The 26,449-nt window shown below is 41.2% G+C and overlaps 1 protein-coding gene across 3 annotated transcripts in view; it reads right to left on the reverse strand.

Moving 5' to 3' along the window:
* Nucleotides 1-25,884, reverse strand: part of DCK (deoxycytidine kinase) — a 40,764-nt gene extending 14,880 nt beyond the window's left edge. For 2 of the 3 annotated variants that reach the window (XM_055111448.2, XM_063603792.1), the window contains exons 1-2: nt 21,989-22,379; nt 17,732-17,847 (exon numbers count right to left, since the gene is read on the reverse strand). In XM_055111448.2, the coding sequence (XP_054967423.1) occupies nt 17,732-17,847; nt 21,989-22,079 (207 nt within the window). In that variant the 5' untranslated portion in view covers nt 22,080-22,379. Of the gene's footprint in view, nt 1-17,731; nt 17,848-21,988 lie in introns of all 3 variants that reach the window. The other variant, XM_003808983.5, reaches the window with a different exon arrangement.
* Between the last annotated feature and the right edge of the window lie 565 nt (nt 25,885-26,449).

Here is a 26,449-nt window from a genome sequence, read left to right on the forward strand (position 1 = left end):
CCCTGGCCAGAACTTCCAACACTATGTTGAATAGGAGTGGTGAGAGAGGGCATCCGTGTCTTGTGCCAGTTTTCAAAGGGAATGTTTCCAGTTTTTGCCCATTCAGTGTGATATTGGCTGTGGGTTTGTCATAAATAGCTCCTATTATTTTGAGATACATCCCACCAATACCTAATTTATTGAGAGTTTTTAGCATAAGGGTTGTTGAATTTTGTCAAAGGCCTTTTCTGCATCTATTGAGATAATCATGTGGTTTTTGTCTTTGGTTCTGTTTATATGCTGGATTCTGTTTATTGATTTGCGTATGCTGAACCAGCCTTGCATCCCAGGGATGAAGCACAATTGATCATGGTGGATGAGCTTTTTGATGTGCTGCTGGATTCAGTTTGCCAGTATTCTACTGAGGATTTTTGCATCGATGTTCATCAGGGATATTGGTCTAAAATTCTCTTTTTTTGTTGTGTCTCTGCCAGGCTTTGGTATCAGGATGATGCTGGCCTCATAAAATGAGTTAGGGAGGATTCCCTCTTTTTCTATTGATTGGAATAGTTTCAGAAGGAATGGTACCAGCTCCTCCTTGTACTGCTGGTAGAATTCGGCTGTGAATCCATCTGGTCCTGGACTTTTTTTGGATGGCAGGCTCTTAATTATTGCCTCAATTCCAGAGCCTGTTATGGGTCTATTCAGGGATTCAACTTCTTCCTGGTTTAGTCTTGGGACAGTGTATGTGTCCAGGAATTTATCCATTTCTTCTAGATTTTCTAGTTTATTTGCGTAGAGGTGTTTATAGTATTCTCTGATGGTAGTTTGTATTTCTGTGGGATCAGTGGTGATACTCCCTTTGTCATTTTTTATTGAGTCTATTTGATTCTTCTCTCTTTTCTTCTTTATTAGTCTTGCTAGCGGTCTATCAATTTTGTTGATCTTTTCAAAAAACCAACTCCTGGATTCATTGATTTTTTGAAGGGTTTTTTGTGTCTCTATCTCCTTCCGTTCTGCTTTGATCTTAGTTATTTCTTGCCTTCTGCTAGCTTTGGAATGTGTTTACTCTTGCTTCTCTAGTTCTTTTAATTGTGATGTTAGGGTGTCAATTTTAGATATTTCCTGCTTTATCTTGTGGGCATTTAGTGCTATAAATTTCCCTCTACACACTGCTTTAAATGTGTCCCAGAGATTCTGGTATGTTGTGTCTTTGTTCTCATTGGTTTCAAAGAACATCTTTATTTCTGCCTTCATTTCGTTATGTACCCAGTAGTCTCATTCAGGAGCAGGTTGTTCAGTTTCCATGCAGTTGAGCGGTTTTGAGTAAGTTTCTTAATCCTGAGTTCTAGTTCGATTGCACTGTGGTCTGAGAGACAGTTTTTTATAATTTCTATTCTTTTACATTTTCTGAAGAGTGCTTTACTTCCAACTATGTGGTCAATTTTGGAATAAGTGTGATGTGGTGCTGAAAAGAATGTATATTCTGTTGATTTGGGGTGGAGAGTTCTGTAGATGTCTTTTAGGTCCGCTTGGTACAGAGCTGAGCTCAATTCCTGGATATCCTTGTTAACTTTCTGTCTCGTTCATCTGTCTAATGTCAACAGTGGGGTGTTAAAGTCTCCCATTATTATTGTGTGGGAGTCTAAGTCTCTTTGTAGGTCTCTAAGGACTTGCTTTATGAATCTGGGTGCTCTTGTATTGGGTGCATATATATTTAGGATAGTTAGCTCTTGTTGTTGTATTGATCCCTTTACCATTATGTAATGGCCTTCTTTGTCTCTTTTGATCTCTGTTGGTTTAAATACTGTTTTATCAGAGACTAGGATTACAACACCTGCCTTTTTTTTGTTTTCCATTTGCTTGGTAGATCTTCATACATCCCTTTATTTTGAGCCTATGTATGTCTCTGCACATGAGATGGGTCTCCTGAATACAGCACACTGATGGGTCTTGAGTCTTTATCCAATTATCCAATTTTCCAGTCTGTGTCTTTCAATTGGAGTATCTAGCCCATTTACATTTAAGGTTAATATTGTTATGTGTGAATTTGATGCTGTCATTATGATGTTAGCTGGTTATTTTGCTCATTAGTTGATGCAGTTTCCTCCTAGCCTCGATGGTCTTTACAATTTGGCATGTTTTTGCAGTGGCTGGTACCGCTTGTTCCTTTCTATGTTTAGTGCTTCCTTCCAGAGCTCTTGTAGGGCAGGCCTGGTGGTGATAAAATCTCTCAGCATTTGCTTGTCTGTAAAGGATTTTATTTCTCCTTCACTTATGAAGCTTAGTTTGGCTGGATATGATATTCTGGGTTGAAAATTCTTTTCTTTAAGAATGTTGAATATTGGCCCCCACTCTCTCCTGGCTTGTAGAGTTTCTGCCGCGAGATCCACTGTTAGTCTGATGGGCTTCCCTTTGTGGGTAACCCGACCTTTCTCTCTGGCTGCCATTAACATTTTTTCCTTCATTTCAACTTTGGTGAATCTGACAATTATGTGTCTTGGAGTTGCTCTTCTCGAGGAGTATCTTTGTGGTGTTCTCTGTATTTCCTGAATTTGAATGTTGGTCTGCCTTCCTAGGTTGGGGAAGTTCTCCTGGATAATATCCTGAAGTGTGTTTTCCAACTTGGTTCCATTCTCCCCATCACTTTCAGGTACACCAATCAGACACAGATTTGGTCTTTTCACATAGTCCCATATTTCTTGGAGGTTTTGTTCATTTCTTTTTACTCTTTTTTCTCTAAACTTCTCTTCTCACTTCATTTCATTCATTTGATCTTCAATCACTGATACCCTTTCTTCCAGTTGATCGAATCGGCTACTGAAGCTTGTGCATTCATCATGTAGTTCTCGTGCCATGGTTTTCAGCTCCATCGGGTCACTTAAGGACTTCTCTACACTGGTTATTCTAGTTAGCCATTCGTCTTTTTTCAAGGTTTTTAGCTTCTTTGCAATGGGTTCGAACTTCCTCCTTTAGCTCGGAGAAGTTTGATTATCTGAAGCCTTCTTCTCTCAACTCGTCAAAGTCATTCTCCATCCAGCTTTGTTCCGTTGCTGGCAAGGAGCTGTGTTCCTTTGGAGGTGAGAGGCGCTCTGATTTTTAGAATTTTCAGCTTTTCTGCTCTGTTTTTCCCTATCTTTGTGGTTTTATCTACCTTTGGTCTTTGATGATGGTGACGTACAGATGGGGTTTTGGTGTGGATGTCCTTTCTGTTTGTTAGTTTTCCTTCTAACAGCCAGGACCCTCAGCTGCTGGTCTGTTGGAGTTTGCTGGAGGTCCACTCCAGACTCTGTTTGCCTGGGTATCAGCAGCGGAGGCTGCAGAACAGTGAATACTGCTGAACAGCAATTGTTGCTGCCTGATCGTTCCTCTGGAAGCTTCGTCTCAGAGGGGTACCCAGCCGTATGAGGTGTCAGTCTCCCCCTACTGGGGGATGCCTCTCAGTTAGGCTATTCGGGGGTCAGGGACCCACTTGCAGAGGCAGTCTGTCCGTTCTCAGATCTCAAACTCCGTGCTGAGAGAACCACTACTCTCTTCACAGCCGTCAGACAGGGACATTTAAGTCCGCAGAGGTTTCTACTGCCTTTTGTTCAGCTATGCCCTGCCCCCAGAGGTGGAGTCTACAGAGGCAGGCAGGCCTCCTTGAGCAGCGGTGGGCTCCACCCAGTTCCAGCTTCCAGCCCACTTTGTTTACCTACCCAAGCCTCAGCAATGGTGGGCGCCCCTCCCCCAGCCTCACTGCCACCTTGCAGTTGGATCTCAGACTCTTGACATATAAATATTGTGGGGGGGTGGGGAAGAAACAAAATACAAAACTGTATACTGTTCTTTCAAGTAAGATCTATGGTTATCTCTGGATAATAAGGTTATAGGTAAGTTTTAGTCCCCTCTTTTGATAATTTCTAATATTTCCTTAACTTCAAACAGTAAACAGGTATTACTTTATAATATTTTTAAATTACATATCACCTCCACCAAAATTTAATATATTACATTATTATTTCAACTATGTAAAAGATACATACAGAGTGGTAGGATTATGAATAACATTTATTCTGTTCTCTATATGTCCATTTTCACTTTATGAAAGAATACTTCATTGTTTTATAGGAAGTACAGATTATTGTCAAGGTAAGTGAAAAATAGAAATATCAAGGTCAGCTATAAAATCATTTATCTTTTAATTCTAGGTCTAATCTTTGTAAACATTGCAAAAGAGTTGAATTAAGTTCAACTGTAAAAGATCAGAGTCTACCAAACAAGATAATTATAAAATAGCCAACAGGCCAGGCATGGTGACTCATATGCCTAATTCTAGCACTTTGGGAGGCCGAGGCAGGCGGATTGCTTGATCCCAGGAGTTTGAGACAAATCCAGACAACATTGGCAAAATCCTATCGCTATAAAAAATACAAAAATTAGCCGGGCATGTTGGCGTGGGCCTGTAGTCCCAGCTACTGAGGAGGCTGAGGTGGGAGGATCACTTGAGTCCAGGAGGCGGAGGCTGCAGTGGGCTGAGGTTCACCATTGCACTCCAGCCTGGGCAATAAAGCAAGACTCAAAAAAATACAAGCCAACAAAAGTTATCACATCAATTCAAAAGGTACAAGTGGAAGTGCTTTATCAAGCATTCTTAACTAATTGTCAAGAATGACTTACTAAGGGACAGAGCAAGACTCCGTCTTAAAAAAAAAAAAAAAAGAGAGAGACCTCACACCTGTAATCCCAGCCCTTTGGGAGGCTGAGATGGGTGGATCACTTGAGGTCAGGAGTTCAAGACCAGCCTGGCCAACATGGTGAAACCCCATCTCTACTAAAATTACAAAAATTAGCCAGGCGTGGTGGCACATGCCTGTAATCCCAGCTCCAGCTACTTGGAAGGCTAAGGCAGGAAAATCGCTTGAACCTGGGAGGCAGAGGTTGCAGTGAGCCAACATCACACCACTGCACTTCAGCCTGAGCGACAGAACGAGACTCCGTCTCAAAAAAAAAAAAAAAGAATGACTTATTAAAAGTAAAAAATATGCTGTTCTGTCATAAGTATGGTTTACACCTTCTTTATCACAATTACTAGTTTTTCAGTGGCTTATTAGTGGTAAGAAGTATTGGATAAAAGTAAAATAGTACGGGTAATGCGTATGTTAATTAGCTTGGTTTAACCGTTCCACAATGTAGACATATTTTAAAACATCATGTTGCATACCATAAATATAATTTTTATATTATATATATAATTTATATTATGTATATAATTTTTATATTATATATCTTATGTATATAATTTATATTACATATGATTTATATATAAATATAATATAAAATTAAATATAATTTTTATCTGTAAATTAAAAATAAAAATATCTTAATTTTTTTAATTAAAAGTAAAATAGTACTTCACAATAATAGTGATCCTCCAAAAGAATTCAGCTCAATGAAAAAACAAGACAGAGACAGCTTCCTAACAGACTGCATATCTCAAAAATAAGCTAAAAGGAAACAATTAAATCAAAACTTTGGGCCTAAATAATAACATAAATCACCACATAAAGTACATTATTATTATTTTTAAAAACGTTCCATACCAAGATTGCTAATAATCTGAGTGGTATGTTTTAAAGATCATTCTCACCAAGAGAGATTTGGAGAAGGGAGAGAACATAATCTTCTTTGGTGCTTTGCCTCTTACTATTTTGCCAAAATTAGGGGTACCTTATCAATAGTATAGCAACATTTCGGCCACTAGGGGGCAGGTTAAAAAAAAAAAAAAAAAGCTAAAACAGCAAAAGCTAAGCATATGGGTGCACAGTAAGTTGCTAAACGAAGAGATCAGAGGTACCAAAGGCCCAATTCTTCCAAATCTACAAATGCCAAGAAGTGTGATGAAACAAGAACATCAAAGTAGGACTGACCTTGCCAAGGTTAGGTCTGAAAACAGTCATTTCTCATCACTAACAGCATTCTAAGAAAAATTGACATTTGAATAGTGGGTGATTCATACTATAACCTCAAGGAATAGATCAAGGATGAGTCTGGGGAAGAAGGACTACTGGATGAAGAAATAAAATCTCACTTCTTGAGTTTAGAGGAAGAAAATATCCAAAGATACAGGGAAGCCACCCACCCAACCATCCTCATATTCCACAACTATATCTCAAAAATACTACCCCCTCTGTACAGAAGTACAGAGAATTAACAACGGAGCAGTCCCCAATACACACAAAAAAGCTGAAGCTACCTTCCAAGAATGTGCACCAAACTCTAACAAAGGTAATCAAATTGTAACATCATGAAGACATGACCAGATTACAATAAACTGCCTGATAAAAGAATATGTTAATAATAATAGGATCACCTGCATGCTAGTTATAAAGAATGGCCAGTTTGGCATTCTGAATCAAGTATATGGAAAGAAAATGTCCCATCCCATAAACATGGATATCAGATTCAGAAAGCCATTAAGTCTTAAAATGAAGACAAATGTATTAATGCATCACAGTCTGATGACACAGTCTGATTAACATGATTTAACTAATCCCTCTGGGCTCTGATTCCAAGCTCAACAGACAACCTTATTATAAATTGTCTTGTCTTATATACGAAAGCAATGTTTTTCAACTTCTCTGCAACCTAACTAAAGAGTTCAGTATACTCCCAACAGTTAACAGTGATTCACTAGGGTGATGACTTTTAACTATGAGGCATCCCACATATTTGAACCTCCAAGGGATTGTTATTTTAAAAAGCACCCGAATCCTTGAGATTCTTTCTTGTGTGTACAAATTATGGAATACATGAGAAATTTTGTACATGTATATAATATGCAGTAATCGAATCATTCAGGGTGTCCATCACCTGAGTACAATGTATTTTTCCATTCTACCTTGCTATAAAACACTGAATTATTTCTTCAAGCTTCCTGTATATCTGTACACTTTAACTCACTCCTCTTCATCTTCCCCTCCTCTTACCCTTCCCAGTTATTGTTATCTATTTTTCCACACTCTATCTCCATGTGTTCAAACTGTTTAGCTCTCAGACATTCTTATGACTTCCTTCCACTGGTTGAGAATTACGAACCAAATAAAGAATAAACTGATCTAAATTCAATTACCTTAATGATTACATTTCTTTCTGCAAATTAAAATTTTTGGCATTTTGGTTTTATATGTCAGTTTCTGTGCCCTTGGTTAATGTGTGGCATGCTGAGAGTCAAATGACAAATATGTCAACGGACCTTAAATGGAGGTCACCTAGTCCAATACCCTGTTTAAGAATACCCTCTATTTTCCAACATTGGTTTAATCTGGTTAGTTTCTATCTAATACCTGAGGATAACTGCACTGACAGCTGACCCCAGAAATAAAAGGAAAAAGAGTTGCTTTTAGAACTCAAGTCTCTCCTTTCAAAAGCTAAGCAAACTTGAGTAGGTACTTCAGCGAAAAGCTACATTAAAAATGCAGTGAGAGAAGACAGATGGCTCAGAGGAAAATGGGCAAAAGGACCCAAGTGGCACTTTGCAAAAATCAAAATGACTAATAAACATATGAAAAGGAACACAGCCTCATTAGCCAGCGGGGAAATACAAATTAAACAAAAAAATAGTAAACACTCAGCAGAATGACAAAAATGAGAAAGCCAGACACTACTAAATGCTGGCAAAGACATAGATTAATGAGAGTTTGATTACACTGGGGGGAGAGAAAATTGGAAAGCCAGTTTGGAAAACAGGCATCATAAGCATTCCCAGTAATTTTACTTCTTATTCCTACAGAAACTTTTGCATGTATGCAGGTGAATTTATGTTCACAGCAATGCTGTTTACATAAGCAACTAAATTGGAAATCACTCAAAAATCAATTAAAGGTATAAAATGGACAAACAGTGATAGACGAATAAAATTAAATACTATAGGCCCCACATAGTGGCTCAAGCCTGTAATCCCAACACTCTGGGAGGCTGAGATGGGCAGATCGCTTGAGCCCAGGAGTTTGAAACCAGCCTGGGTAACATGGCAAAACCCCATCTCTATAAAAAATACAAAAATTAGCCAAGCCTGGTGGCACACAGGCGAGGTGGCCTATGGTCCTAGATACTCAGGAGGCTGAGGAGAGAGGATCACCTGAGCCAAGGGAGGTTGAGGCTGCAGTGAACCATGGCTGCGCCACCGCACTTTACCTGGGCAACAGAGTGAAATCCTGTCTCAAAAAAAAGAATATTTTTAAAAAACAAAATTCAATACTATATAGCTGAAAATAAGCTACAGCTGCATATAATATGGACAAATTTCATAAATGTATTAAGTAAAAGAAGCGAGAGGAAAAAAGGCAAACAATGTAATTCCACTTATATAACATTCAAAAATAGACAAAACTAAATTATACTTAGAGGTATGTTCATGTATGCTCAAACAATTTTTAGGAAGCAGGAAAATTATTATCACAAAAGAATGGGAGTAATTACCCCTAGCGGAGTAGTAACGTAGGAAAGAAGATATAGTGATTGGAGAAGGCGAACAGGGATTTCTGGAATGATGATGTCGTATTTCTTGACCTGGATAATGGTTATAAAGATGTCAACTTTAAAACTGTTCTTCAAACTGTACATTAGCTTTTACCTACTTTTCTACAGATATATCATATGTCAAAAATGTTTTTAAAAAGAATCAAATAAACAAATTTACCCACTTTAAAATTCTACTGTAGACTAACCTTGCCTTTCCCCAAAAATCAGATATAAAACATCAATTTCTTAAGATAATGAGGTCTATATGGGAAGAAAGCCCCTTTAAGATTTAGTCCTGGATATCCTGAGGATTGGGGTGTACTGAATTAGGCCCTAGGTCTAAAGTTAGCTATGCCTGGCAAATAGAAGGTGTATGAAAAAGTATTTTTGGTTATTCAAAACCATATATTCTCAAAGTCCATGGAATATCTTGCTAGTGATTCCTCTTTGCATATGTGATTTACATTTTAAATATTCAATTATTATTCCCAGAATTCCTTATACCAACAGCTAAATTTTTTTAGATACTTTTTTTTCAATTTTCTGTCCTCCTCAGATCAAAGTAAGTTGCTAGCATACATTTCCATTTTTAAGGTTTCTGCCTTACTGCTTTCAATTTCTTTTTTTCTTTTAGACAGGGTCTTGCTGTCACTCAGGCTAGAGTACAGTGGCATGAGCATGGCTCAATACAGTCTCAATTTCTTGGGCTCAAGCAGTCCTTCAACCTCAGCCTTCCAAGTAGCTGTAACCCCAAGTGCAGGCTACCACGCCTAGCTAATTTTTAAATTTTTTGTAGAGACGGGGTCACCCTATGTTGCCCAGGCTGGTCTTGAACTCCTGGGCTCAAGCGATCCTCTGGCCTCAGCCTCCCGAAGTGCTGGGATTGGCTGCTCTGCCTATGGAGTAACCATTCTTTACTGCTTTACTTTCCTAATAAACTTGCTGTCACTTAAAAAAAAAAAAAAGTTCCAGGATTACATGCATAAACCACCACATCTGGCCTTGCTTTCAATTTCAATTCTCATTTCTCCAGAAACGAAAATCTTAGCAACGTCTCTCTCACACATACAACCATACATTTTGGTATTTAAAAAAATGACACTGAACTCTGTCATTCTCTTTCTTCCTCATTTGCAGTGCAGAACGGTAAAATGCTGCAAAATTACAACTTCTGCCCAGAGTGAAAGTCTGGCAAGAATGAAAGTAAAAAGAAATGAGAGTAAATGACAAAAGGCTTGAAAGGTAAAACTCAGTTACTGAATAGTAGTTTTTCTTTTTCTTATTTGCTTTTTTTTTTTTTTGGTGTTTTTGTTTTTTCTGGTTTTTTTTTTTTTTTGAGATGGAGTGCAATGGTGCGATCTCGGCTCACTGCAACCTCCACCTCCCGGGTTCAAGCAATTCTCCCGCCTCAGCCTCCTGAGTAGCTGGGATTACAGGCACCCACCACCACGCCCAGCTAATTTTTGTATGTTTAGTAGAGACAGGGTTTCACCATGTTGGCCAGGCTGGTCTCGAACTCCTGACCTCAGGCGATCCACCTGCCTCGGCCTCCCAAAGGGCTGGGATTACAGGTGTGAGCCACCGCACCCGGCCTTATTTGCTTGTTTTTAAACAAAATGTGAAAAGACACTGAAGGGTTGGGCATAGTGGCTCAGGCCTGTAATCCAAACATTTTGGGAGGCTGAGGCGGGCGGATCACCTGAGGTCAGGAGTTTGGGCCCAGCCTGACCAACATGGAGAAACCCCATCTCTAGTAAAAAAAATTAGCCAGGCATGGTGGCCCATGCTTGTAATCCAAGCTACTTGGGAGGCTGAGGCAGGAGAATCGCTTGAACCCGGGAGGCGGAGGTTGTGGTGAGCCAAGATCGAGCCATTGCACTCCAGCCTGGGCAACAAAAGCGAAACTCCATCTCAAAAAAAAAAAAAAAATTAGAAAAGACACTGAAGGAATTTAATTTGCTGTTAGATTTTTAAAAACTTTTATTATTTAACTTTTTAAAAACTTTTAGATTCCCAGGCAAGATGGCCAAATAGGAACAGCTCTGGTCTGCAGCTCCCAGTGAGACCAATGCAGAAGACGGGTGATTTCTGCATTTCCGACTGAAGTACCCAATTCATCTCATTGGGACTGGTTATACAGTGGGTGCAGCCCACAGAGGCCAAGCAGAAGCAGGGTGGGGCATCGCCTCACCTGGAAAGTGAAAGGGGTGGGGGAACTCCCTCCCCTAGCCAAGGGAAGCCTTGAGGGATGGTGCTATCCAGCCCAGATACTAGGCTTTTTCCCACAGTCTTCACAACCCGCAGACCAGGAGATTCCCTCGGGTGCCTACACAAGGGCCCTGGGTTTCAAGCACAAAACTGGACAGCCATTTGGGCAGACACAGAGTTAGCTGCAGGAGTTTTTTTTCATACCCCAGTGGTGCCTGGAATGCCAGCGAGACAGAACCGTTCACTCCCCTAGAAAGGGGGCTGAAGCCAGGGAGCCAAGGGGGCTGAAGCCAGGGAGCCAAGTGGTCTTGCTCAGCAGATCCCACCCCCACGGAGCCCAGCAAGCTAAGATCCACTGGCTTGAAATTCTCACTGCCAGCACAGCAGTCTGAAGTCAACCTGAGACACTGAAGCTTGGTGGGGGGAGGGGTGTCCACCATTACTGAGACTTCAGTAGGTGGTTTTCCCCTCACAGTGTAAACAAAACCACCTGGAAGTTCAAGCTGGGCAGAGCCCACCACAGCTTGGCAAACCCCTGAAGCTAGACTGCCTCTCTAGATTCCTCCTCTCTGGGCAGGGCATCTCTGAAAGAAAGGCAGCAGCCCCAGTCAGGGACTTACAGATCAAACTCCCATCTCCCTGGGACAGAGCATCTGGGGGAAGGCGTGGCTGTGAGTGCAGTCTCAGCAGACTTAAACAATCCTGCCTGCTGGCTCTGAAGAGAGCAGTGGAACTCCCAGCGCAGCGCTCAAGCTCTGCTAAAGGACAGGCAGCATCCTCAAGTGGGTCCATGACCCCCATGCCTCCTGACTAGGACACAGCTCCCAGCAGGGGTCGGCAGACACCTCATATAAGAGAGCTCTGGCTAGCCTCTGGCAGGTGCCCCTCTGGGACAAAGCTTCCTGAGGAAGGAGCAGGCAGCAATCTTTGCTGTTCTGCAGCCTCCGCTGGTGATACCCAGGCAAACAGGATCTGGAGTGGACCTCCAGCAAACTCCAGCAGACTTGCAGCAGAGGGGCCTGACTGTTAGAAGGAAACTAACAAACAAAAAGCAATAGCATCAACATCAACAAAAAGGACAACCACGCAAAAACCCCATCTGAAGTTCACGAACATCAAAGACCAAAGGTAGATAAATCCACAAAGATGAAGAAAAGCCAGTGCAAAAAAGCTAAAAATTCCAAAAACCAGAATGTCTTTTCTCCTCCAAAGGACCACAACTCCTCGCCAGCAAGAGAACAAAGCTGGATGGAGAATAAATGTGACGAATTGACAGAAGTAGGCCTCAGAAGGTGGGTTAATAACAAACTCCACTGAGCTAAAGCAGCACGTTCTAACCCAATGCAAGGAACTAAGAACCTTGATAAATGGTTACAGGAACTGCTAACTAGAATAACCAGTTTACAGAAGAACATAAATGACCTGATGGAGCTGAAAAACACAGCATGAGAACTTGGTGAAGCATACACAAGTATCAATAGCCGAATCGATTAAGTGGAAGAAAGGATACCAGAGATTGAAGAAAAACTTAATAAAAATAAAGCGTGAAGATAAGATTAGAGAAAACAGAATGAAAAGGAACAAACAAAGCCTCCCAAGAAATATGGGACTATGTGAAAAGACCAAACCTACGTTTGACTGGTGTACCTGAAACTGACGAATGGAACCAAGTTGGAAAACACATTTCAGGATTATTATCCAGGAGAACTTCCCCAACCTAGCAAGACAGGCCAACATTCAAATCCAGGAAATACAGAAAACATCACAAAGATGCCCTTGAGAAGAGCAACGCCAAGACACATAATCGTCAGATTCACCAAGGTTAAAATGAGGGAAAAAATGTTAAGGGCAGCCAGAGAGAAAGGTCGGGTTACCCACAAAGGGAAGCCCATCAGACTAACAGCAGATCTCTCGGCAGAAACCCTACAAGCCAGAAGAGAGTGGGGACTAACATTCAACATTCTTAAAGAAAAGAATTTTCAACCCAGAATTTCATAACCAGTCAAACTAAGCTTCATAAGTGAAGGAGAAATAAAATCCTTTACAGACAGGCAAATGTAGAGGGATTTTATCACCACAAGGCCTGCCTTACAAGAGCTCCTGAAGGAAGCATTAAATATGGAAAGGAAAAACTGGTACCAGCCACTGCAAAAACATACCAAAATGTAAAGACCATCGACACTATGAAGAAACTGCATCAACTAACAGGCAAAATAACCAGCTAGCATCATAATAACAGGATCAAATTCACACATAACAATATTAACCTTAAATGTAAATGGGCTAAATGCCCCAGTTGAAAGACACAGAGTGGCAAATTAGACAGAGTTAAGACCCATCAGTGTGCGGTATTCAGGAGTCGCATCTCACATGCAAAGACACACAAAGGCTCAAAATAAAGGGATGGAGGAAGATTTACCAAGCAAATGGAAAGCAAAAAAAAGGCAGGGGTTGCAATCCTAGTCTCAGATAAAACAGACTTTAAATCAATAAGCATGAAAAAAAGACAAAGGGCATTACATAATGGTAAAGGGTTCAATGCAACAAGAAGAGCTAACTATCCTAAATAGATATGCACCCAATACAGGAGCACCCAGATTCAAAATGCAAGTTCTTAGAAACCCACAAAGAGACCTAGACTCCCACATAATAACAGTGGGAGACTTTAACACCCCACTGTCAATATTAGATCAACAAGACAGAAAATTAACAAGGATATTCAGGACTTGAACTCAGCTCTGGACCAAGCGGACCTGAAAGACATCTACAGAACTCTCCACCCCAAATCAACAGAATATACATTATTCTCAGTACCACAATGCACTTACTCTAAAATTGACCACATAATTAGAAGTAAAACATTCCTCAGCAAATGCAAAAGAATGGAAATCATAACAGTCTGTTAGACCACAGTGCAATCAAATTAGACCTCAGGATTAAGAAACTCACTCAAAACTGCACAACTACATGGAAACTGAACAACTCCTGAATGACTACCGGGTAAATAACGAAATTAGGGCAGAAATAAATAAGTTCTTTGCAACCAATGAGAACAAAGACATAACGTACCACAATCTCTGGGACACAGCTAAAGTAGTGTTTAGAGGGAAATTTATAGCACTAAGTGCCCACATGAGAAAGCAGGAAAGATCTAAAATCAACACCCTAACATCACAATTAAAAGAACTAGAGAAGCAAGAGCAAACAAATTCAAAAGCTAGCAGAACACAAGAAATAACTAAGATCAGAGCAGAACTGAAGGAGACAGAGACACGAAAAACTCTTCAAAAAATCAATGAATCCAGAAGCTGGTTCTTCGAAAAGATTAACAAAATAGATAGACCACTAGCCAGAATAATGAAGAAGAAAAGCGGGAAGAATCAAATAGACACAATAAAGGATCACCACTGATCCCACAGAAATACAAACTACCATCAGAGAACACTATAAACACCTCCACGCAAATAAACTAGAAAATCTGGAAGAAATGGATAAACTCCTGGACACATACGCCCTCCCAAGATTAAACCAGGAAGAACTCTGGTTTAATGAACAGACCAATAAAAAGTTCTGAAATTGAGGCAGTAATATCCTACCAACCAAAAAAAAGCCCAGGACCAGATGGATTCACAGCTGAATTCTACCACAGGTAGAAAGAGGAACTGGTACTATTCCTTCTGAAACTTCCAAACAATAGAAAAAGAGGGACTCCTCCCTAACTCATTTTTTGAGGCCAGCATCATCCTAATACAAAAACCTGGCAGAGACACAACAAAAAAAAGAAAATGTCAGGCCAATATCCCTGATGAACATCGATGCAAAAATCCTCAATAAAATACTGGCAAACCGAATCCAGTAGCACATTAAAAAGCTCATCCACCACGATCAAGTCGGCTTCATCCCTGGGATGCAGGGCTGGTTCAACATACTCAAATCAATAAAACATAATCTATCACATAAACAGAACCAATGACAAAAACCGCATGATTATCTCAATAGATGCAGAAAAGGCCTTCGATAAAATTCAACATCCCTTCATGCTAAAAACTCTCAATAAACTAGGTATTGATGAAATGTATCTCAAAATAAGAGCTATTTATGACAAACCCACAGCCGATACCATTCCCTTCAAAAATCGGCACAGGATAAGGATGCCCTCTCTCACCTCTCCTATTCAACATAGTATTGGAAGGTCTGGCCAGGGCAATCAGGCAAGAGAAAGAAATAAAGGGGATTCAGATAGGAAGAGGGGAAGTCAAATTATCTCTGTTTGCAGATGATGACTGTATATTTAGAAAACCCCATCATCTCAGCCCATAATCCCTTATGGTGACAAGCAACTTCAGTAAAGTCTCAGGATACAAAATCAATGGGCAAAAATCACAAGCATTCCTATACACCACTAACAGACAGAGAACCAAATCATGAGTGAACTCCCATTCACAATTGCTACAAAGAGAATAAAATACCTAGGAATACAACTTAGAACAGATGTGAAGGACCTCTTCAAGGAGAACTACAAACCACTGCTCAAGGAAAGAAGAGAGGACACAAACAAATGGTAAAACATTCCATGCTCATAGATAGGAAAAATCAAGATTGTGAAAATGGCCATACTGCCCAAAGTAATTTACAGATTCAATGCTATTCCCATCAAGCTACCATTGACTTTCTTCACAGAATTAGAAAAAACTACCTTAAATTTCATATGGAACCAAAAAAGAGCCCATATAGCCAAGACAATCCTAAGCAAAAAGAACAAGGCTTGAGGCCTCACGCTACCTGACTTCAAACTATACTACAAGGCTACAGTAACCAAAACGGCATGGTACTGTACCAAAACAGAGCTATAGACCAATGGAACAGAACAGAGCCCTCAGAAATACCACACGTCTACAACCATCTGATCTTTGACAAACCTGACAAAAACAAGAAATGGGGAAAGGATTCCCTATTTAATAAATGGTGCTGGGAAAACTGGCTAGCCATATGCAGAAAACAGAAACTGGACCCCTTCCTTACACCTTATACAAAAATTAATTCAAGATGGATTAAAGATTTAAACATAAGACCTAAAATCATAAAAACTCTGAAGAAAACATAGGCAATACCATTCAGGACATAGGCATGGGCAAAGACTTCATGACTAAAACACCAAAAGCAGTGTTAACAAAAGCCAAAACTGACAAATGGGATCTAATTAAACTAAGGAGCTTCTGCACAGTAAAAGAAACTATCATCCAAGTAAACAGGCAACCTACAAAATGGGAGAAAATTTTTGCAATCTACCCATCAGACAAAGGGCTAATATCCAGAATCTACAAGGAACTTAAACAAATTTACAAGAAAAAAAAACAAACAACCCGATCAGAAAGTGGGCAAATGATATGAACAGACACTTTTCAAAAGAAGACATTTATGCAGCCAACAAACATGAAAAAAAGCTCATCATCACCAGTCATTAGAGAAATGCAAACCAAACCCACAATGAGATACCATCTCACGCCAGTTAGAATGGTGATCATTAAAAAGTCAGGAAACAACAGATGCTGGAGAGGATGTGGAGAAATAGGAATGCTTTTACACTGTTAGTGGGAGTGTAAATTAGTTCAACCACTGTGGAAGACAGTGTGGCGATTCCTCAAGGATCTAGAACCAGAAATACCATTTGACCCAGCCATCCCATTACTGGGTATATACCCAAAGGATTATAAATTATTCTACCATAAAGACACATGCATATGTATGTTTACTCCAGCGCTATTCACAATAGCAAAGACTTGGAACCAACCCAAATGCCCATCAATGATAGACTGGATAAACAAAATGTGGCACATATACACCAAGGAATACTATGCAGCCATAATAAAAGAATGAGTTCATAACCTTTGCAGGGACATGGATGAAGCTGGAAACCATCAATCTCAGCAAGCTAACACAGGAACAGGAAACCAAACACCGCATGTTCTAACTTGTAAGTGGGAGTTGAACAATGAGAACACATGGGCACAGGGAGGGGAACATCACACACCAGGGCCTGTCGGTGGGGTGGGAGGCAAGGCGAAGGATAGCATTAGGAGAAATACCTAATGTAGATGACGGGTTGACGGGTGCAGCAAACCACCATGGCATGTGTATATCTACATAACAAACCTGCACGTTCTGCACATGTATCCCAGAACTTAAAGGATAACAAAAAAAAAAAGAAATTTTTATGAAAAAGAAAACTTTTATACTTTACTTAAAGTGCATAAATCTTGAATGCATAGCTTGATAAATTTTACTTTCCTTTTATTTTTGTTGAGACAGTGTCTCATTCTGTCACCCAGGCTGGAGCACAGTGGCGCCATCTCAGCTCACTGCAACCTCCGCTGCCTGGGTTCAAGAAATTCTCCTACCTCGGCTTTACAAGTAGGTGGAATTCAGGTGCCCACCACCACGTTCAGCTAAGTTTTGTATTTTTAGTAGAGACGGCATTTCACCATGTTAACCAGGCTGGTCTTGAACTCCTCACCTCAAGTGATCCGCCCGCCTCAGCCTCCCGAAGTGCTGGGATTACAAGCGTGAGCCACCAACCCTGGCCTCAATGCATGTTTAAACATATAGTCACCCCTCAGTAACCTCAAGAATTGATTCCAGGTTCCACACAGATACCAACATCCACATATACTCAAGTCCTTTATGTAAAATGGTGTAGTATCTGCATATATCCTCCCGAATAGTATAAATCATCTCTAGATTACTTATAATACTTAATACAATGTAAATGCTATATGAACAGTAATCCTGTATTATTTGTATTTTTTTGTATTATTTCTTTCTGAATATTTTCTATTCATGATTGGTTGAATCCATATCAATCCGAAACCCATTGATATGGAGAGCCAACTGTATATATATCCATGTAACCACCACCTAGATGAAGATATATACCTAAAGCGAGATTTGAAAGTTTTATTGAAAAAGAAAAAGAAAAAGAGATTAAGTACTACTGCTCCTCTAAACCAAGAGGTTTTTATCTACTTAAATTTTATTTTCATACCTCAAATTCATCTTGAGTACTTTGAACATTGCACCATCTGGCAACAGGTTCAGGAACCACTTCCCAATCTTCACACAATTGTTTAAGGATATTCACAAATGTTGACTTCCCGGCAGCTGTTGTGAGGAAAGATAAAATTGAGGAAGAAAAGTTGTCAGGAAAAAAAGATGTCAAGTAGTCATTAGCTTTTGCAAGATTTACAATAGCAAGCAACATAAAAAGCCCAAAACATTCAACTTTCTAAACTTTCTCTTCATATTTCTTTAAAAGAAAATGAAAAGGCTCCCTGCCCAATTTCATTAAGCACATTTGTTTTTTATTATGTTTAGTTTAACAATATATTATATTTAATAGTAGGGACAGTCTTGACCTAGAAGTAATACTCCTAATGGCCACCACACCCTTTATATCTGAAGTCACCAAATGTGGTTGTATTAGACATCTCTGGTTAGCATAATGTTCTCTCTCTTTCCCTGTGTGTGCGTGCACACACACACAGATGAACATATAAATAACTTCAATATGCTTACAAGCAAAGCTTCCTCTTCCTTATAAATTAGATCCATGGGGAGTAGAAAGAACTTACCTTTGACTTGCAGAACTATATTTAAATCTAGGACATTAGACAGGGCAATAGAAAAGAAGAAAAACCTGGAAGAACTTTAAAGAATTACACACAGAGAAAAAACAGGAGCGAGGCAGTAAAGAAGGTGACACAGGTAGACAGTTTAGAAGAAAAACACAAAGTAAACTGTATCCAGAGGAGAGGAGAAAAACTTTTAACGATAAACTGGATAACAGTGAGATTTAACCATGGTAAAAACACTGGCCACCAAAATTTAGTATGGAGAGTGTAAGCTTAGGGACTGTACAGCATTTAGAAGAATGTTAAGTGGAAGTGGAAGCATATAGAAAGAACACCCCACATTCACTGAGCTAGATGGAAGAGGGAAAGGAGAACATGATGTTCAGAAATAGCACCCAAGGAACAAATCAAAAAATTAGGCATCCACCAGAGTCTGAAAGCACTTAAGGCTACAGCATTCAACTTTCTTCTGACACTGCTTACAAGCAGAAAAATTCATATGGTCATACTTAAAAAGTCTAAGAGTAATAACAGTTACATTTAGTTCAAGCAGAGTAATAACAGCTAGAGTTCCCAATCACACTAACACATCTAGTTCCTTAACTTATTGGGGCAAAGTGGGAGCTAGAAAATAAGCTAATTAATAAATTAATTTTCTATGAAGGCAAAGGAGAACAAGAACCAAAGACACTGATGTTAATACTTTAAAAGGTCATGGAAACTAACAGAATTCCTAATGCCAAGCAGGCATTATAATGCTGAAAGTTATTCTGAACAGACTATTAAGATGAGAAGCAGGTAAGTCCTCCATCAATCTAACATAAGGGAACATTTGAGTAACACAGAACATAAGAAGATGGGTTATATAAATATAAAACTAAAACGACCAAGTAAAGTCCAAATTCTAGGAAAAATAGAGGAATTGCAAAATAGTTTACGCACAGCTTAACAATTTGTGCATTTACAGCTTATTTGGATCTGGCAAATAAGGTGAAGGAGACATGAACAAAAGTGCAAGACCAATAATGAACAGTAACTAACAAAGTCTCAGTGTCAGGGAGACGAAAAATGGCAAGGAACATGCTCCATCTAAACACCAATTGTTGTCATACAGAAATGCAGGCCCGGTGTTAACAGATCTTCAGATTTTTCAAAAGAAGCCAAGAATCTAATTGTTTATGGGAAATCTCAAAACGTTTTCGAGTTAGCAACAAATTTAATTTTTTTTTCTTTAGACACAGGGTCTCACTCCGTAGCCCAGGCTGTAGGGCAGTGGCACAACCACAGCTCACAGCAGCCTCAAACTATAGGTCTCAAAGATCTCCACCTCAGCCTCCTGAGTAGCTAGGACTAAACGTGCATGCTAACACAACTGGCTTTTTTTTTTTTTTTGAGACTCTGTCACCCAGGCTGGGGTGCAGTGGTGCCATCTCAGCTCACTGCAACTTCTGCCTCCCACATTCAAGTGATCCTCCCACATCAGCATCAGCCGCCTGAGTAGTTGGAGCTACAGGCGTGATCCACTGTGCCTGGCCTAATTTTATTTTTATTTTTCTTAGAGACTAGTTCTCACTATGTTGCCATGCTAGTCTCAAACTCCTGGCCTCAAGCAATCCTCCTGCCTCAGCCTCCCAAAGCACTGGGATTACAAGCTTGAGCCATTGGCCAGTAAAATTTTTTTTCAACCTGTGCAGGCCAATATTGTGCAATTGCAGGCTATCAGTTCGCAACTCCTTTCAGTGTAGGTAAAGGCGAAATCAGTGAAGAATTTTAAGCAGGGGATAACACATGACATTTGCATACAAAAAGACCGCTGCAGAAGTAGTTAAGAGAAACTGGAGATGGGATGATATATTAGGAAATTATTTCAGCTGCTGAAAAGATTAAAGATGCTTTGAGGAAATATTTCTAAATATGATGCTACCTAACTGGATTGGAGAGAGGGAAAGGGGATGAATGTATTGTGGTATTGATCCGAGGGGTTATTCATTCAACTTTACTGTTTTGTTTCTGTGTTTTTAACAGAGTCTTGCTCTGTCACCCAGGCTAGAGTGCAGTAGGGTGATCATGGCTCACTGTGGCCTTGATCTTTGGGCTCAAGCAATCCTCCTGCCTCAGCCTCCTGAGTAGCTGGAGGCACACCAACACATGCAACTAATTTTTTAATTTTTTTGTGGAGATGACTTCTCACTATGTTGCCCAGGCTGATCTGGAACTCCTGGATTCAAGTGATCCTCTTGCCTAAGCCTCCCCAAATCCTGGGATTACAAGTATGAGCCTCCATGCCCTGCCTCAAATTTACTTTTCAGATGGCTTTGTTCAGCCACTTTCTCCTGTCTTTATATATGGTCTTCTTTATTCAGTAAGCAGCTGTCAGAGATTCCATACTAGTAAACATGCACCCTCAAATAACTTACATTGCTAATTATATTATATGGTCTTTCTACTGGTGCTTTAATTCTGGAGCAATGAAATAAGAAGTCCTCTTTGAGAATGCATTTTTTTCTATTCATTTGAATGCTTAAAGCATCTGCTTGCCTGGCCTTTTTCAAGAAGGTACAGTGCTTTGAATGTGGCAAGAATTTTAAAAAATTTGCTGTATGCATGAATGACCAGCACCCAACCTGGAGCTAAAAAAATTTTTTAAAAAATCTATCAAAACAGGAAGTTTCAGGGGTAGGTTTCCTGCGGTTGGAGATACAGAAGAATCGGACGTTGGTGTGTATCTTGCAAAGTGATAGGCATGGCCTAGTCTGCCCCCCTTCTGAGTTAACAGAAACGTTAGTGATCTTTGAATCATAATCCAATGTTTACTTGGATGTGGAGTAAGGGGTGAGGAACTCCATGCTATTAAGATCATTAAAGACCTCTTTGCTTGTACTCGAATGTTTCGAGTTTCGTTAATAATATAGCTAAAACAATGCTTCGCTAATAATATAGCTAAAAAACTGTAAACAACCCTGAGGTCCACAACTAGAAAATGGATAAATGATGGTACATCCATGCAATGGAATACTACTCAGCAATAAAAAGAAACAAACTACAGACACAAGTAACATGAATGAATTTCAAAAGCATTATGCTAAATGAAAGACGCCAGACACAAAAGGCGATATAGCCTATGATTCCATTTATATGGCATTCTGGAAAAGGCAACACTTGCAGGGATAGAAATCAAATCAGTGGGTGCCCAGGGAATAGGAAGGGTGGAGGGGGCTGAATACAAAGGAGCAGGTAGGAACTTTCTGAGGTGATGAAAATGTTCTGTATCTCGATCATGGTGATAGCAAAAGGCATAATGTTTGTCAAACCTCACAGAAGAGTACACCTAAAAAGGGTGAATTTAATGTAAGTTACACCTCAAGAAATCTAATACCCTTCCCCTGCTTCCCTTTGCGAGTTCCCAACAAAGAGGGAGCAGAGGCTCAAAGCGCGCCTCACAGAGACCGCAGGCCTGGCGCCCAGTCTGACCCCGGGGACCGCAGTCACCCCGTGGAGCGGGAGGTAAGGGAAGGATGCTCTGGGTGGGAAAGGAAGCCGAGGCCGCGTCCACACCGCCAGGCTGGAGGGAAAGCCCTCACCGAGGAGCTGCGAGAGATGCGGCGAAGGGAAGCTTCAGCCACTGCCGCGACACCCCAGCCTTGCGTCCCACATTTCCGGAGGCTCCTTACCGATGTTCCCTTCGATGGAGATTTTCTTGATGCGGGTCCCCTCAGAGCTGGCTGAGAGAGACGGGCAGCTTCTCTTGGGCGGGGTGGCCATTCCTTAGTCTTGTAGGCGGCCCAGAGCTCGTCCGGCAGAGAGGGCTGGGAGGCGGCCACAGGTGCGCGCACTGGAGCTCGCGGCGCCGCTAAGCCAGATCCTGACCTGCCGGGTCAGCTAGTGAGCTCACCGGCCCGCCGGCGGGTGTCGGGGTTTGACTTTGGCGCGCGGAGGCAGCTGAGGACACTGGCGGGCCTGCGGGACGGCCCCGCCCTCCTCAAGCCGCGCTCCCTAGCTGCCCCTCGGCCCTCGCCCGCCTCCAGCGCGGGTTCCCGCGTGCGCGCTCCGCACGCCAGGTCACGTGGAGGCCGGGGCGGGGCCGCGCGTGTGGCGGAAGGCCTCTGCCCCCAGCAGCCAGGCGCCCGGGCGGGGCGCGGGAAGAGGTTCCGGAGTCGGGTGGGGAGGAAGGGTGGACCCCAGAGGCCTGAGGGCGCTGGAGGGCAGAGGGCGTCACCTGCAGTGGGCCGTGCCAGGCTTTGGAAAACCTGCCTCTCTAGTGGGCCTGTTGGAGATGAACAGACGCGTCTGGACAGAACTGGATAGACTTAAAGCTTTGAACTCATCTGGGGAGAAGGCACTGTGTGGTAGGAAAATCAAATGGATTTACTCTGGCTTCTCAGCCTAGAGGAAGACTATCAGGCGAAGTGCCGTCCTTGGGAATCGCACTGCCCACTTAGAGAGCCAGGCTGTTTTCTTCTATGTGCTTTTCATTAATTAACGAAGTCTAGTGCCAGAAATACCGTCATTAGCCCATTTACCTGCCAGTGGGAAAACAGGCACTTGAGAGGCTGCTTGTTCCAAGTGTCAAAGTCAGTAAGTGAAACTGGGATGGGAATTTAGGTAGTCAGATGCCACCCACAGGAGGCCTTTCCAGATCTCCGATACCGCTTTCCATTTGATTTGGATGCACGACCATGCTGTATAGAAGTTAGCACGTTGGGTAGGTAGGTTTCTGTTCAGCTGTTAACTCAGCCTGCCCGACACCTGGCACATAGGTAACAAAATGTACTGTATGTTGAATTTTTGAATGCCTACTCATGTGCCATGTACTCTGCTAGAATACTCATCTAGATGGGACAAATGCAGTGTAGGATTTGTCCCAGCTAGATGAGTGCATTTTTAGTCAGGGTAAAGACCTAATGAGGCAAGAGAATAGGGAATTAGGGTAACCAAGGGTTAAGGCATAAGCAAAAGAACAGCAGGTGCAGCAATTTCTAGGCAAGACTAGGCAGCATACAGGCCACACCTTCACTCCTGTGATTACAAGGCAGAAGTTTCCACATCGCCTCTGATTGTCCTCGGCCATCACCATTTCAGCCTCTGATTGGTCGCAGGCCAATCCTTCATAGGGTGCAACCAATTGGACGACTGTAAAGGGCACCTAGGGATTTACCAAATTCTTTTAGCCTAGTAACCCTTAAGAACACTGCAATTGGGACTCTTGAAGCACTTGCTTCGCTTCAATAAATTTGTGCTTTTGTTACTTCGTTCTTTTGTTGTTTTGTCTTTCGTTGCTTCTTTTGTTGCTTTGTTTCTACGTTTTGTTCAATTCTTTGTTCAACACGCCAAAAACCCAGACAACTCAGTCAAGACTTCCCATCCAGTAACACTAATAAACCGGATATTACCCAGTCTGGAAGTTATCTGGTCCAAATTGTCTACAGAAACCAAAGGCCTTGCTATTCTTTTTTACATTGCAACTATCATCAGACCTGAAATGCATCTAAATGTGTAGCCAGAAGGGGAAAATGGTGACTCCATCCTCAGAAATAAAGAGCAGAAATTAAAATGTGAATCCTCGGGGATCACATTTTCCAGGATTAAACAGCAAGAATCATTCTATGTAACTGCCCTATATTATTCTGTTATGCAATTATTTTGTATATATTACTTTTACTTATCCCCATAGTGATTAATAGCAAGATCCTAGGAATATAAGAGGCCTGAATAGTTGTCATCAGGTATAGCAAGGAAGTTGGGAGAAAGGTGCTGGGGAAGCTAATAGGTATCACATTTCACAGCCAAGCTTGGGGGAAAACTCATGAAATGGTAAGAGTACTGGCAGCTACTGAGAGGAGGAAGGCAAGTCTCTTGAGACCTTCAACAGGAAAGCAGAGCTGGTCCTGGATGGATGTCATAAAGAGGCTTGGGGTTAAGGAGTAGAAATCTCCAAGTGTGGTTTCCACAAAAAAGACCCACACAAGAAGTATCTTACAATGATGAAGAGTTTAAGCACTGGAAAATGAAAGATTTCAAACACCAGTTCTACCAGTTTCTGGCTGCAAAAACTTGAATTCATCTGAGCTTAAGAGTATACTTTGAAAAATACAAATGTGGGAGGCCGAGGCAGGTGAATCGCTTGAGCCCAGGAGTTTGAGACTAGCCTGGGCAACATGGCAAAACTCTTGTCTCTACAAAAAATAGAAAAATTAGCCAGGCGCCTGTAGTCCCAACTATTTGGGAGGCTGAGGTGGGAGAATTATCGAAGCCAGGGAGTCAAGGCTGCAGTGAGCCAAGATCATGCCACTGTAGTCCAGTGAGACCCTGTCTCAACTAACAACAACAAAGTAAATGGGGGAAGCAAAGAATCTAGCTTTTTTGGCATTAAGTCCAGCATAATTTCCCATTTTCCTACATGACCTGGGGGTAACACAAGGAGAGAACAGAGAAAAGCACTTTTCAAAACATCTTGATTTTTGGTCCACAATCTCTTATCTAAAACCCTGGCAGCCAGATGTTTCAGAATTTAAAACTTTTAGAAAAGATTTTTAGAAAAGAAATTCTAAACTTTGGAACTGGCTGGACGCAGTGGCTCTTGCCTATAATCCCAGCACTTTGGGAGGTACTCTGGAATGCTTGAGCTCAGGAATTCGAGACCAACCAGGGAAACATGGCGAAACTAATAGAAAAAATACAAAAATTAGCTGGTTGTGGTGGCACACACCTGTGGTCCCAGCTACTCAGGAGGCTGAGGTGGGAGGATGGTTTGGGCCTGCAAAGTTTTAGCTTTAGTAAGCTATGATCGCGCCACTGCATGCCAGCCTGAGTGACACAGCAGCAAGACCCCGTCTCAAAAATAAAATTTGGAATCGAAACTTTAGAAACGATACAGTGCATATACTGTATATTAATTATTAAGTAAGCACCCCCACTCCCCCTGCAGAGGTGTTAAATCAAATGCACTAATATTTTGCAGTGAAACAAAGAGTGTTAACATGAAGTGGGACAAAGACTATTAACATCTGGTCAGAATCAGTTTGCACTGAATTCAAAAAAAATACCTTTGGGGCCAAGCACGGTGGCTCACGCCTGTAATCCCAACACTGTGGGAGGCCGAGATGGACAGATTACCTGAGTTCAGGAGTTCGAGACCAGCCTGGCCAACATGGCGAAACCCTGTCTCTACTAAAGATACAAAAACTAGCCGGGCGTGGTGGTGTGTGCCTGTGGTCCCAGCTACTCGGGAGGCTGAGGCTGGAGAATCGCTTGCACCCGGGAGGCGGAAGTTGCATTAAGCCAAGATCATGCCACTGCACTCCAGCCTGGATGAGAGTGAGACCCCGTCTCAAGAAAACACACAAAAAAATTTTGGTTTTCTGAGCTTTTCAGGTTTTGAAACTGCAGATAAGAGACAGGATACAGCGCACCCAGCCAGTCATGATCGTGCTGCCACCTAATCCTTTCTTACCATAAATTTTACTACTCCTTCAATTTGGGAATTTTCTCCTGTGGGAATTCTAGTGTAACTAAAGAATGAGACAGCGTTCTGACTGACAACATACAGGTTTATTAGGAAAACTAAATCAACCCAGAAAATAATAAAAAGCAGAAAAAATAAGAGACCCTGAACATTAAGTAGTGGTTACACAGCCCATGAGTTTGTCTACACAAACTCAACTACTTCTGTAAAATGATGTTTATCAACTTAATAAGCTTGGTTATAAATTTCCCCTTGTAATCTTCATTAGTGCCTAGAAAATAGGGGGTACAGAAGCCATCATAAATGCAAGAGTGGGAGTCAGTGTGCTTCCTGCAAATCTGAAATCTGAAAGCAAAATAACATACTACAAGAGCATAGGAGCCATCAGATGTATATAGCTTAGCAAAGAAAGCTGTTTTACTACATGCTTGTAAAGTGGACTGAGGTCATCAAGAAAATGTGACACTGTATTCATCATGCTGTAACAGGAGCATGTACAATTTCTTAGTAAAACTTCTACTAAACATGGTTGTTTAAACCTTAGAGGAATAATTAATTAGAATCTTTGTGTTGCAAAATGCTCATTGCAGATGTTATATAAGGGATTAACAACTTATAATACATTTAGTACAACAGAGGTAAATGAACCTAATTATCAAAATGTAGGTAA

This window comes from Pan paniscus, chromosome 3, assembly GCF_029289425.2.
Source record: "Pan paniscus chromosome 3, NHGRI_mPanPan1-v2.0_pri, whole genome shotgun sequence".
Lineage (NCBI taxonomy): Eukaryota > Metazoa > Chordata > Mammalia > Primates > Hominidae > Pan > Pan paniscus.